This window comes from Sapajus apella, unplaced genomic scaffold (genome assembly GCF_009761245.1).
Source record: "Sapajus apella isolate SASKATOON/1434 unplaced genomic scaffold, GSC_monkey_1.0 scaffold14, whole genome shotgun sequence".
Taxonomy (NCBI): domain Eukaryota; kingdom Metazoa; phylum Chordata; class Mammalia; order Primates; family Cebidae; genus Sapajus; species Sapajus apella.
In genome coordinates, this window is record NW_022436954.1 from 26,276,877 (window position 1) to 26,292,096 (window position 15,220).

A 15,220-nucleotide genomic window follows, 5' to 3' on the forward strand; every position below is an offset into this window, starting at 1 on the left:
CCCGGCTACTTGGGAGGCTGAGGCAGGAGAATCTATTGAACCCAGGACGTTGTGGTGAGCCGAGGACGCACCACTGCACTCCAGCCTGGGCAACAGAGCGAGACTCTGTCTCAAAACAAACAAACAAACAAAACAAAACAAAAAACCCTTAATGAGGTCTGCAAAGAAACCACCCCATCCCACTACATTTTTTGGAAACACAGTTCTGACTTGCACTGCTGTGAGCTGCTGACTGAAATGAAAGTGCTGCTGCCTAGATGGGGAGGAAACGGACAGAGTGAATCACTCACTTGGAGCCTGCCGTTTCTGGACAGAACCATCTCAGCTGTCCAAACATCAAAGGCTGAGTCACAGGGGCCCTAATCTACCAGGGCTGTCTTGTACTTGCCTTCACACAGCTTGATCTTCTCCTCCACAAAGAACAGTCCTTTTGCAAGAAGCTGGTTCTGCCAAAAGAGAAGAAAGAACATAAGAGTTTGGGCAACTCCAGAGCGTGAGTGAGGAACCCTCTTCTACTTCCAGTGGGCAAGGGCACAAAGTTCTGGGCACTTCTGTTCTAGCGTCTGAGTTTAAGCATTTTGTCCTCTTGGAATGCCAAGCCTTCAGAAGACAGTGAGACTTCCCACAGCAAAAGAGCAAGTGAGGTAAGAGGCAAACCGAACCGCCAACCTCATCCCTCAGACCAGGGAAGAGGCATGACACAAGCTTGGATGAATTCGCCATTGTTGACACCCAGTGTCCTAGAGGCCCTTAGTGATCTAAACTCACAAAAGGGAGCACTGAGCAGAAAATAGGGACACTACGCAGAAATAACATATTTAAAAAAAAAAGAGAGATAAATTTAGTTTCTCACACTAGCATGAAAGAGACTGCATGCAAAATCTTAAGCAGCAGTGAATATGCATCTGTCAATGAATGTGTGCACGGGAAATTGTGTAAAGAGAAAGTAAAGTCCTTTTGCAACTGCAACTAACAATCATTGAGTGTGCTGTCTATATCATACGCTTTATATCCTTCATCTCATTTAATTCAATCCTATCAAGTTGGTGCTATTGTCCTCACTTTACTGATGGTCAGTGAAGAGACTTGCCCAAGGGAGACAGACCTGGTCTTCCTGGCTCTATAAGCCACATTCTTTCTACTCTGCTTTGCTGCCTTCCAGCAAGTCTTCCTACCCAGACCCCTTCCTTCCCTTGAAAGGCTATAGCTGGTCCCCTAAGACATGGAGCAGCCTCTCCGTGAGTCACAATAGCTCAGAGATCAGTGACAGGCTGGTGTCTCTACACTCATATCACATTATTAGATTACTAAGGCCTATGCTTATGGGAGAGGCAGGGGCAAAAGTGATATGTATCTTACCAAAGGATCTAATGCATTCTTTAGCCTTCTCCTTTGTAAAACCCTACGACCCTATTACAATGATAAAAGAAGCATATGGAGCAGAGTGGAAAGAACTTGGGTATCAGTTCATGTTCCAGCTCAGCTACATCCTAGCTGTGTGATTTTGTATTTAATTTCCCCGAGTCTCAAGCTCCTCATCTGTAAAATGGTATGATACTAGAAGTACCACAACATTCTTCATTGTAATCATTACAAACACATGAATCATTATAAACACATACACACAGCATTTTATGTCCTTAGTAGTCAGCACTGGTGGTAGCAATAGTAATAGCTGCCATCTCAGCCCAACTTCTTCACAAAAGCAGTGGGAGGCCAAAAGTCAGTAGTGAATAGGCCTTTATAAAATGTACTAATAGAATATTTTATCAAAGTTCCTGTCCCCTTTCTGTGATGGGTGAACATATACCAAATCCATAATCCTATTAAGATTTACAAAATAAGACCTAATTTGAAAAAGTAATTGGCTATCATGTAGTTCTTTTTTGGGACAGAGTCTTGATTTGTCACCTAGGCTGGAGAGCAGTAATGGGATCTTGGCTCACTACAACCTCCGCCTCTCCCAGGTTCACGCAATTCTCCCACCTTAGCCTGCCAAGTAGATGGGATTTCAGGTGCCCACCACCACTCCTGGCTAATTTTTGTACTTTTTTAGTAGAGACAGGATTTTACCATGTTGGCTGGGCTGGTGTCGAACTTATGGCCTCAAGTGATCCGTCGGCCTTGGTCTCCCAAATTGCTGGGATTACAGGTGTAAGCCACTGCGCCCGGCCACCATGTAGTTTCAAGATGACAGATAGAACCCCAAATCAAAGTTACAGTGACACCATATAGGAATACACCAACTTTGTTAAAGAAAAAAAAAAAGCAAATCCTCACAAAGGATTATGAAACACACAGGCAGTAAAGGCGAGGCCCTAACCTGTTCTTCAGCTTCCAGCCAAGTGCGTGAATCCCAGCGGCTGGGTCATGGCAAGACTTTCTGGGTCAGAAAGCAAGAAAATACCCCAGCACCAAATCAACATCTTGTGACAGCTGAGCTGGACATGAGTGGTCTGTGGAGGTGTGTTCAGATGGCAGGCACTCCACCTGAATGCTTCTGAGCACAAATCTCAACGGTGCCCGGCAGTCTATGCTGGTCATTCCCTTTCACCTAGCCCAGGTGAGGTTCTCATATCGTCCCATTAGCGTTCTATGCATGGGCTCCTGAATGCCATTCTTCTCAGTACCTCTAGTGTCAACACTGATGTTCCAGGCTTCTACTAAAACAACTTCCCTAAACTCTCCCTAATTTCACATTTCTGAGGTGCACCTATAGAGGTAATAGAGATCGCCTCTGTGATGCAATTTTCACCATTTTGTTCTAGCGCTATAATTATCTACATGGGAGGAGGTTAGGGGGAACTGAGGCATTGACGGAAATAAAACCTAGTCCAGGTGATAGCACGAGTTAACAAAAATTAATTCAAACCATTCATTAGTTAGAATTGCAGGTAATTAGGAGTGCGGGTCATGTCTTATCTAAGTTAGCACCCTTGGCTCCTGGTATTGTACCTAGAACATAGCAGATACCTAATATATGCTGACTATTTTAGTGATAAAGATCATTTTTTATTTTTAAGAAGCCAAGATAAAAGACAGAATATTTTTAAGAGGAATAAGGGCTATAGGGTCTCTAAGTTTGTTGCCATTTTCTTCATTTGAATTAGAAAATCATTTGAAAATTACATTGTCCCTATCCTTAAGGAATAAACCTCAAAACATGGCCTGGATTTTCCTTTCTTCCCCTTTCTAGGTCTTCTCCCTTCAAGGAGACATTAGAAAAACAATCTTTTATATATATTTTCAAGGAAAAGTAGTTATTCCTATATTATGGGGAAATGGTATAGAAAATATTCTTTTAAAACTTCTCACAGTACACAGCATGGAAATTCTATAGCTTAGATCAAAATAAGAGAAACACAAACTTGAGGTTAGAAGGGGCCTTAAGAATCACCTAGACATTCTCTCCTCTCCCTGGTCCTATGGTCAAAATCAATTGGTCACATACATTTTGATGATATTTAGTGGATCAATTTCCATTTTCCAGCAGGCTATCACCCCCTACCCCCAGAAAACTCTCAATTTTGCTCTTATCTTATAGTTGTATAAACTGAAGCTATAAGTGGGGCCTCCCTCTCCAAAATTCCAGTAAAAGACATGAGAGTGAGGCTCAGTCTCTCCAATACTCACCTTTTATTCAGCACACACTATTAGAGTAAGGATCCCTTGGATTAGCCAAGCCCAGGCCCCTCTTCACTGGGGAACCACCACCATCCACCCAATGGAGCTGTGCCCATTCATTCATGCCCCATTCACGCTGCACCTTCCAGCTTTGCTGATGGGTCTCAAACTGAGCCCCAAGTCTATTCTGTAGGGAATTTGGGCCCCAAAGGGTCTTGCATTCTTAAGGGCCTAATACTCTGAAAGCCCTCACTTGCGATTGGGTTCTCCACAGTTGCCATCTTTGACTCTCAGTATTTTTATCTTTGAATTTGTGTTTCATAAGTGAAGTGTGAAGGGATAACAGAACATACACTGGGGTCTGACGCCTCAGCTCACACATAGTCCTGCCTCCTCACCATCTCCTCAAGAGGGATTTTCAGGCACCTACACCTCACCCTAGCGCCTCGGCTCCACCACCACCGTCACCCTACTCCCAAGGTGCTGACAGGGTCATGTGGGTGGGGGCCTCTGCACCAGTACAGGGAGAGTCAGGGCCGGACATGCACCCTGCAGCATCTTGGGGAGAGGCGTAGTGCCAGCCCTCCTGCACTCCCTGCACTGCCAGTGCTGTAATGCAGTTACTGCTGACTCAGTGGAGACCTCTTACCCACCATCCATCTAGATACCAAGAGTGATCAGTGCAGACATGCAATCTCTTAGGGTTACCTGCCTACTATGAGCTGTGGTGGCAGGCCTATGGGAAGGGGAGATTGGCATCCCCATGCCAGTCTGGTTAGTAGAGTAATTTTAGAAGATGCCAGTGACACCAGTGTTGACATTAGTGGTGAGAAGAATGGCATTCAGGAGTCCTTGCACAGAATTCTGAGTAGACACGTTTCTTCTGCACTGGGCTCTGCAAATTATGAAGCTCACCCTGTCACTTCACCTAAGAATATGCCAACTTGACATCTGTGGAGCTTAAGCCTGCTCAAATGGGTTGAAGGTGGGGCAAAACCCAGTCTTAACTCAGGTGGCCATCTTGCATTGTTTGTCCTTCCTAAGTGTCCAGTCTTCCTGGACCTCACCTCACAGTATTCCCATACCCTGATGAATCCCTGACTCCAGAAGCTTCTGAGCATTTGCTGGCTGCTGAGCTGGAGTGATGGAGCTGTATGGTAACAGAGCTGGAGAAGACTCAAGTTTCTCTTGTCCCACTCCTTGCCTGACGGCACCAACCCACCACCTCCCCAGGTGGAACACTAAGCCAAAAGTAGTTACTAAATAGTAGCCACCCAGGAAGTGACTTGGGACTTGGAACTGGGCCCATTGTTACTTAATGCATCCTCTCCTTACCCCATAAATGAACTTGGACACAGTCAAAGTCACACTATAATGAAGTGACAGAGGAGACGGAAGTGAAAAACAGCTGACATATCTATTTTTCCTAAGACATAGAAAAACAGGCTACAAACAGAAAAATGAGGCTTAGCTAGGGAAAATGTAAACAAGATGTTTGGGGAAAGCCAAATCTTCAGTGGACGCCAAAGACGCAGCTTCTCCTGGGTCATCGCAGAGGGCAGGTTCTGGAGTGGGTGGGCAGAACAGAGCAGAGGGTGGCTGTGGGTGGTGTGGGGCTACCAATGATACACGCCTCCTGCCAAGCAGGTACCTTCCCAACCCGGTGGGAGGGACCCAGATGAGATGGGTAACCAAGAGGGCTGGGTACAGGGAGAACTCCATCTTCCCAGCAGGAAGAACTTTCCATACAGACCAGGAAGCAGGAAATCTGTAAATGCTAAGGCTGCTAACTACCATCACTTTTAATGACTTAGTAGAGATGACAATGGCAGTAAGGTCAGTAGAGTCAGTTATTGGTTTTTACTCGGTACCAGGCAGTGTCTGACAGTCTTTTCCTGCATTATCACATTTTACTTCTGCCACAACTTATCCACTTTTCACAAATAAAGAATTTGAGGCTCAAAGAAGCAACTAGCAAATGTGAGGCCAGACTTGGCACCAAGGTTGGTCTAGACTCCAAAGCCTATATCTTTCCTCTATTATATTCTGGTTTACTTTAGCAATAGTAATAAAAGTACTAAGATACAAATACTTATCACTTGTTGACTACTCACTATGTAACCAGGCACTCTGTATACATCATCTCACTTACCAACCACATTAACTTTATGAAGTAGGTCCCATGATTTCACCTGGATTACTATGAAGAAAACTGAGGATCAGAGAGTCTAAGTAACAAGGCTGAGGGCACACAGCCAATAAGTGTTCTAACAAGGATTAGAACCCAGACCTACTGGCAGGAGGGCTGGTGCTTTTAGACATCATGCTCTCCTGCCTTAGGTTTCTTATGTCCTTGCCCAGAGAAGAAAGCAGATGGGATCCAGTACAGATTCAGATCCTGGGGCAGTTGGCTCGGCAATCTCAGGCCATGGAACCACGTTCCGCCACAAGGCCTCCACCCAGCTGGGTCTTCCCCTGGACTATCCACATTCAACATCTAGCAAGGGAATTCCTGGCACTCAAGTGGATTCCATTCTCAGATGGGATGTTCTTTCCTACCCCAGAGGGGTGGCAGCTGTGTTGCTCTGCCTCTCCAGAACCTGTGTTAACCAGTTTCACTCCAGACGTTCGCTTCTGGTGATATCAATGTCTTAGAAGGTTCCTGTTGTTGGCATAAACCCAGGGCAGGAAATCATAGGCCACTTCCATTTTATTTTCCCTCTGAGACTATGAAAGGCCAGCCATCACCTCTAATGATGTCTATATCTCCTGTGAACCTGGATGCCTTCCTAGATAAACAACAAAGTCTTACAAACACAACTTACTCCTAGGCCCCAAGACTTCCTAATAAGCCAATGTTGGTATGTGTGGGTGTGATGAGACCCACAAGAAGTCCCCAGATGGAGACTGAAGTAGAAACTCAGTGCTGATGCCAATTCTTCATTTAGCACCGTTTCAGCCATAATTAAAGGGTGACATGGGGCTTTAAAAAGGTTACGTTTATAAGGAAGCAGGAAGACAGTCCATGTCTGATTTGCTGAACACTCAAAACAAAAACAATCATAAATAAAGTAACCCTGGAACTCCTCCCGCCTGGGTGGCTTTTTTACCCCCCGGGGATTCCTTAAGGGCATTTAAAATATAATCCAAGAGTTTCCTCTGCTGTGGCTAGATGACCTGGGCTGGGTCTTTGCACCACCATTTACTAGCTATATGTATTTGTATCTTAGACAACCCCATCTCTGAGCCTCAGTGGCAGCATCTATAAAAGGGGGATACATAATAACAATCACCCTCATCAGTCATCAGGAGGAATAAATGAGTTAGCCCAGGAGAAATGCTTAAAACATTCCCAGACCTGCGAACGTCTCACAATCATGCGTAACTCATCAAAACACAGAGTGCTTGGGCCCCAACCCCAGAGTTTCTGATTCAGTTAGAATTTGCTTCTCTAACAGATTCCCAGTTGATACTGAAGCTCCTGCTTCGGGTACCATACTTTGAGAACCTCCAGCTTCGAACAATGCCCAGCATATATGTGCTTGAAAATGTTAGCTGTCATTACCATTATTAATTCTGTTCTCCTTACAGCTCTTAAAGAGCATCAGGGAAAGTCACCTTATTGCTTTCCATATTGAACAAAAATTTCCCACCACTTCCAACTCAGTTTCTACTTCTCATGCCCACTGAATCACTGAGTTTTTTCACTATTGTAATACTATGTTGTTTCCAGCATCTGCTCCTACCTTTTAAGCTTCCACCATCAATGCCCTAAGCCTGGCTCCTGCCATTCCTTCCTTGTCTACAACAAATCACCGAATTCCATACATAATGAGTTTCTGCAAATACAGACTCATGTAGAATACCACACTTACATGATTTAGGAGGAATTCTGTCCCCACAGAGCTTGCAAGGATTATAAAATCCCTAATTACACCTCATCTTCGGAGCTCATCTTTGGGCGATAGATTTTCAGCCTTTGGTACCCATGGATTCCTTTCTTCCACAACTGATGTGCAGTAACCTGAGTCCAATGAGGCTAAAGATTTTCCATTTCTGGGAGCCTATTGATTTTCATCTTTGTCTCAATTATATTAAGATCTGTGGTCATCAATTTAAAGATCTATTTTTGCCACAGAGCCTGATAAAGTATGATGAAAGTACAATAAAAATATTCAACTAATTGCACAAAATTCAAATAATTGCTAAGGAGATTTAGAATGGCAAAGCCAGTGAGAGGTGACCGCTGGCTGGCAGCAAGCCCCACAGGGAGTAGCCCAAGTCACCCAGGGGTGCTTCTCAAAGCCCCCATTCTGGCTCCACCTCATTCTCGCCCCTCACGGCAGCCAATGAGAGCTTCTTGGCCACCCCAAAGCTTACAGATTCCAGAATGCTGTTCTGCTCTAGGTACTGGCTGAATCAAAAAATACAACCTCTAATGACCACTCACCTAAAAACATAACTTCTCCTCTGTCTTCGCACCAGATCCCTGCTGCACTTGTTCAAAGTCCCCCATGTAGATAGGCCCCAATTTTACCTTCAAAGCAGAGTCTATGTGGAATTCCTCTTACTACTCTCTGTTCACCCAGTTAGCTCTTTTTCCATTTTGGGAGTCCTGCTTGTTAGAGAAGCCTGTCCAGTTGATCAAAGAACAGCTGAAACTTTTCTCTCTTCCTCGATTTGGATTTAGAAATCACAAAAGTTACCTTCACCACTCTTGATCTTCTCTCCATCCAGCTTGCCAGGAATCCTCAGAAGTCCTATCTTTGTCCCCACAAAGTATAATTGTTTTTTCTGGGCCTGATTTAAAGTCTGTGCCATCCATTCAGATCTACAGTTAATGCTATACTTCTTCGGCTGTCTGCCATATGCTGTAAACTCTAGGGGAAACTGGCCTCCTGGGACTCTTGCAGATATGAGCAGCAAATGGAAAAATAAATATATATGCATGCATATACATGCACACACACGTACACATACATGCACGCAAATATGTCTCAAACACTACCAGGTATCCATCACCTGTTGATAATTGTGGTAGCCAGGTTTCCTCTCTTCCTAGTATTAACCCATTCAAAGCTACCAACTCTAGCCTGAGTTTCTGTATCAAGCAAAGCTCCAGTTCTAACTAAAGGAATTGAACTTCTGGGCTTGGGGGAAAAACTCCTAACACACCACAAAGCCAGTAGATGCAGAATGGCAGAAAGTATTATCTGCAAACACCCCCATGCCCTGAACCACCAAGATACCTAATTAGGCAATAAGGAAATGCAGAATGTTTCATATCATCAGTTTCAAAAATTACAAGAAACCAATTATCCCTCAGAGCCGTCACTAGTATATAGTGTTTCTCTAGGAAACTCCAATTTCCATCTGGGCACAATTCAAAACAGAGGGAAAGGAAAAAAATCAATACTGGAAATGTCAGAGACTTTTCCAGCCAGTGCCTGATGGACATCCATCTGGGCTTCTGCAGATCACGCAGCCTGTCTTCTCTGTGTGCAGACATGAGATAAGCACGATATTTCTACCTGCTTTCTCTTGGCCTCACCTGGAGTCATTTTCATTATTCCCCACTGAGAACATTCTGTGTTAAGTCTCACAGCATATAAAATGGGAATGTTCACTCTTAAAAGCAGAGCCACAGAGAGGGCTGTACCAGTGGCAAGCTCAGAGTTGAGGGTCAGGGTGAGGAGACAGACTTGACTGCTGAATGCAGATGCCTGGGCGTGGCCATCTAAGCCTCTGCATTGCAGAGCCCTGCACCCAGGAAGCCCATCTTTCACCTTCCACGACAGCCACATCCATGGTTTTGATGACTTGCCCGTCCACCCCTAGGTTCCATTCCTCATCTATCTCCAGGCCTTCTTTCTGCCTCCTTACTGGAGGAACACACTCTCTGGAGTCCCCTCTGACTTTCTCTCCTGACACAACATCTGACAGTTGAATGTGAAGGCTAAGCTCCCCTCTAACAAGGCTTCCCTCTGGGACGTGCCTCCTCATACAGAGATTTCTTCCGTAAAGTGAATGGCTTGAAGCCAGCCTATTTTTAACCCGTGCCTGGCAATGGGCTTTCCAAACCTGAGTCTCTCTTGGCCCACCTGCATGACTACAGCTAGAGACAGGGCCACCTACACGATTATTCTTTGCATGCTATTTTTCTGAAATCAATCCACTTTTTATACATGTAACTATGTTTAAAACAGAAACCATAGCAACATCATTTATACTAAGTGTAATAAATATATACGCATTCATATACGTGCACATACATATACGTGCACATACACGTACACATACATGCACAAAAATATATCTCAAACAAAACCAGGTATCCATGACCTATTGATCAATTCAAGGCCAATCACATGATCAATTCAAGGCCAACCAAATAATGTGAAGAAATCTTAAGTTCGAGGACTGCTCCCTCTTCTTCAAATAAGGGAGATCAGTAAGTCCTGGAGGAGGGAAGAGGATGCCATGGTGCGACTCAAGACACTCCTTAGCACAATCCCAACAGCAAAAGGAAAATAAAAGAGGGGAGCAGTTTCTAACCACGAGCTCTAACGTTATTTCATGTCATTGCACATATCACCTAAAATCATTTCAGTTATTGGTGGCAGACAATCACTCCCTCTTTCCCAAGAAGGTTTACTGAGCATCTATTATGTTCCAGAAACTTTGCAGGGAGTGGGGAACAAAACAGACTAAGAAAAAAAAAAAAAAAAGCTGTGTGTCCACATGACACTTAAAGTCTATTAAAACAACAACAACAATTGTGTCTAGGAGAGCCTTCTTTCCAGATCAGCACCTTAAATAAAGAAAACTTCTATTTAAAACTGTGAAAACCAGTCCTCACCCCACACCCCTGGCAAGAGACTCCATATTCACAAAGCAGCTTCTCTGATTATGTTCCCGATAGGAAATGACAAGTGGTTATTAGTTTTTAAGCAACTGGCATGCTTTGTAAGCAGTATTAACTGCCCCCAAAAACCTCAGGGCTTCCCAGATAAACAAGTCCCCACCTAAACACCCTTCCCTACCCGTCTTAGGGGTAACCCCCAGCGCCAAAAGACAAATGACATTTAAAATCTGATTGAAACCACACCAAACCATGGAGCTTTTAAATGTCAAGGAGGAAGGCAATTCAACCCAGCAGGTTTTTCCAGGACTGACTGAAAAACCACTTCTCTGTAGTCAGATTTTAAAAAAATCAATCAGTAGAGACAGCAAGAGAAGAGAGTGAGGCCAAGACTGACCTTTGTGTCAAAGGCAACTGACATGATTCACATTTGTGACTAATTATCTCTTTCTTCATCTTTATGTTTGTCTGTCCCTGAACAGGAGCTGTCTCCCAAGCAGCTGAGACATATGACCCAACTGAATTCCAGGATTCTGGTGGGTGTTGGTTTGTCCAGATGCAGAAGAGCTGGCCGTGTGTGTGTGTGTATGTGTGTGTGTGTGTGTGTGTGTGTGTGTGTGTGTGTGTAACTGACATGTCATTCTTTTAAAGTGCATATAAAAATTTAAGCTTCCTGAATCTCATAAAGAAAAATGATAAAAGGGTACCTGTACTGTTTTCAAAACCTAAAATCTCTTTAAACTGTCTTAAAGCATGCTCTATTTGGATACAGAATAATATTGCTAACCTGAAACCAAGATGTTATGCATTTGTATGCTACTTTCCCATTAAAAGAGATGGATTCCACCTTAGAATAACACATAGGCACTTATATAAATTTAATAAGCACTTTTTACAGTCTTAGTCTCTGCTAGTCACTGAGCACTTTTTAAAAATAACTTACTTCACAACAACCTTATGAGGTTTGGTCCTCTTACTGCTGTTTCACGGAAAAGGAAATACAGAGAGGTAAAACAACTTGCTCATGGTCAGACAGCTAGTAAGTGGCTATGCTGGGCATTGAATCCAGGCGCTCTGCCTCTAAAGGCACTACCCTCTACTGCCCCCTACACACTATGTATAGAGGGCTTTACATGTGTTATTTCACATAAAGCATATAATGACCTTATAAGGTATATTTTTATTCCCATTTCATAGATGAGGAAACTGAGGCACAGAGAGGTGAAACGGCATGCCCACTCAGCAAATGAGTGAGAATGGGGACTCTGACTTCACTAAGGTGCCATCCAGTTACTTCCTGTCACCCAGCACCTCCCCATTCCCTCTCCACCATATGCATTTGGTTAGTCACAAAAACAGCTTGTGTCTGTGAATTAGAAACTATTCTCTGATTGGTCCTGGAACCTTAAACTCACTAGCTTTATAACAACAATGTATAGACAGGGGAGAAGTCTGATTGTCTGGATCAGACAATGGATCCAGATGTGGTATGATTCAGGGTCCCCTTGGGGATCGAAACTCTTTCAAGGGATCCCCATGATCAAAACTATTTTCTCAGTAATACTAAGCTATTTGTTTTTCTCTTACATTCTCCACAAGTTTACCGTGGAGTTTTCCCAAAACTATATGACATGCAATATCATTACAAATTGAAAGTGAAGCAGATATAAGAATCCAACTGTTGCTGGGCGTGGTAGCTCACACCTTTGGGAAGCTGAGGCAGATGGATCACCTGAGGTTGGGAGTTCAAGACCAGCCTGATCAACATGGAGAAACTCTGTCTCTACTAAAAAAAATAAATAAATAAATACAAAATTAGCCAGGCATGGTGGCGCATGCCTGTAATCCCAGCTACTCAGAAGGCTGAGGTAGGAGAATCACTTGAACCTGGGAGGCGGAGGTTGCGGTGAGCCAAGACCACACCACTGCACCCCAGCCTGGGCAACAAGAGCGGGACTCCATAAAAAAAAAAAAAAAAAAATCCAAGTATCTTCTATGAAGCCAGACAATGCAGAGATCTCCTTACTATTTTATTCTGAGAGTTCTGTTACATAAAAATGTAATTTGTGCTAGTATGTAATAGGCTTATTACTTAAATGAATGAAGACCTATTTTAAAGCTCTTCAGGTTTAATTTCTATTATGGTAAAGTTAGACATAACCCAAATAAGCAATACATTTTACGAGTGTAAAGGGGTCCTGAGACCAAAATGCCTGAGGACAGCTGCATGGGCCTGCGATCTCCATCAGCTGCCGGGACACACGTGTCTGGTGCCCCTCTGTGATGCACAGCACACAGCAGGGACTTGGGATACGTCATTTTGGCTGTGGAAGGCATGTCCAGCTGCACAGCACTGGCCACCCCCTTTAGGCCCATCCCCCCACATGCATGATGACAGATGCTCAGATCCACACAGCTTACCTGAAAATAGTCTGTAATGAATGATCCAAGTTCACTCTTCAACAGCCGCCTGGGGAGAAGAGAAACACCGTCAAGCAGCCCTTGATTGTACAACTCATGGTGACAATGTGCTTACCAGTGGCCCGGGTTGGGGCCAGGCCTGAGAAATGGGGGGCACTTTCCTAGGTCCTGATCCCCTTGCCCCCATTTTCATCATGGAATTGCAGTGATGGAAATCCTAGAAGGAGATCCATTCCTCAGTTCACGCTGAGAAAGTAGCACTGTGAAGAGGGCAGCCAGCCACAGGAAATCCTAATTCTGGCAGAGCTGCTAGGGGCAGGCCAGGGCACCTGGCTTTATATGAAGCAAAGAGAAGGAAGAAAAAGGCCATTATTTTGGCACTCCTCCATGTTTGCAGAGCAAATGCGTAAACACATTTTTCATACATTCTTCAACCAAGGATTATAAAGTGTATTTGGGGAAAGAGAGAGGAGTAATTATTATTCTTCCTGTACAGATTTAAAAATTATGCCTCAGAGATTATGCCTCAGAGAGTTCCCCAAAACAAATCAGTGGCAGAGCCAAGATCTGACCCCAGACATCCCACAAATTCAACATCTTTTCCCATAACGCCACCCTGTCTCATCTCTAAATTCAGAATACCCCCCAGATCTAAAATTCAACTTGGTACCATGGTTTGGGTGGTCTTACCACCCAAGCCCAATGGACTGAGGCAGTCTTCAAAGGAGACCACAGCAGAGAGAACAGAGAGATTTTATTTATCCAGCAATGTAGATGCACTGAGTGAGTCATTATGTGTTACGTGTTGTTCTGGCACCAGGAGTACAAAGGTGAGTAAGACAGACAAAGTCTCTGCTCTCATGGAATTTCTCTTCTTGGGGGCTGGTGGATAGATAGCACATTAATAAATATACTCACAAGATGATTTCAATGATCTTAAGTGCTAATAAAATACAAATGGGGCCAGGCATGGTGGCTCACACCTGTAATCCCAGAACTTTGGGAGTTCGAGGCAGGCAGATCATGAAGTCAAAAGATCGAGACCATCCTGGCCAACATGGTGAAACCCCATCTCTACTAAAAATACAAAAATTAGCTGGACATGGTGGCGCATGCCTGTAGTCCCAGCTACTAAGGAGGCTGAGGGAGGAGAACTGCTTGAACCTGGGAGGCAGAGGTTTCGGTGAGCTGAGATCACGCCACTGTACACCAGCCTGGTGACAGAGCATGACTCCATTTCAAAAAAATTTAAAATTACCAATGGAAGATAGGGATATTGACACTAGCTCTCCTTCTCCTTGTGACAAATAATGGAACTATCTATACTATATTTTGATTCAGACAAGGTAAGGGAACTAAAAACAAGAATAACTGGCTTCCCAGATCCAGTGAGTTCCCTAGGGAGTAAACCCTTCATGACTTCAAATGATTTTCTTTACTCATCCCATTGGCTATGGTTATTAAGGAGCAAATGCTCAAGTTTCTGACAACCCTTGCTGAGTATTTACTCCCTCAAAACACGTTCACACATGTCACTGAAGGATAAACAGGACGTTACAGCAAGATGTTGTCATGTGCAGAGAAAACAGCACAATAAAATTAGACAAAAGAAGAGAGAACCACCCATGATTTGAATCTCTGTGCCAGAAAAAGCCCTGGAAAGCCACAAACACACATTGAACAAAGAAAATACCTTCCTTTTCCCAGGACAGAACATATGTCTGTTGTGGATGCTGCATTTTGAGAGCCAATTTAATGGCAGGCTCATGGAGGGCCACCCCATCAACACAACCCAAGGTTTCTCCCAGATGTGAGCAGGTGTGATTCAAGAGAGGGAAGCTTTCTTCAAAAGCCGCTAAGCTAACAGCAGGTTAGGCATCAGTATTCTTTGAGGCAGAAGCTAGAGGCGTTTCTCAGACAGGAAACAGCAACCTACAGGGCAGCCCCAAGTGGATGGAGGCTTTGAAACAGGAAGAGGTAAGGAGGTTGCTTCTGACCACAGGAGGAAGAAACACCTCCCTACAAGTCTTCATGGTCCTTGGGAAGGCTCAAAATCATATGTGAAGAAGCCAAGTTTTGCACTAAAGTGAAAAAACAAGTCCTAACAATGGGCTGCTTAGGGCAGAGCTTCCCAAGGAGATACCTTGAGTGCTCATGATGCTGCGGGATGAACGTGATTCTGAGATCAAATAAAATGCTGTGGAATTGGTGTCCCAAAGAACCCACAGTGGGAAAACACTCTGCTCATGAAGATGCCATGGGTAAGACTGAAAAAGAAAGAGGTCAGGGTTAAGGGGCCTTCAAGATAAAGAA

The 15,220-nt window shown here is 44.0% G+C and overlaps 1 protein-coding gene across 10 annotated transcripts in view; it reads right to left on the reverse strand.

Moving 5' to 3' along the window:
- The window catches only part of PRR5L (proline rich 5 like), an 88,048-nt gene that overhangs the window by 32,756 nt on the left and 40,072 nt on the right, over positions 1-15,220 (reverse strand). For 8 of the 10 annotated variants that reach the window (XM_032282319.1, XM_032282317.1, XM_032282314.1 and 5 more), the window contains 2 exons: positions 12,908-12,956; positions 389-446 (listed from right to left, as the gene is read on the reverse strand). In XM_032282319.1, coding sequence (XP_032138210.1) covers positions 389-446; positions 12,908-12,956 — 107 coding nt within the window. Of the gene's footprint in view, positions 1-388; positions 447-12,907; positions 12,957-14,600; positions 14,636-15,220 lie in introns of those variants that run through there. The other 2 variants (XM_032282322.1, XM_032282321.1) reach the window with 2 other exon arrangements.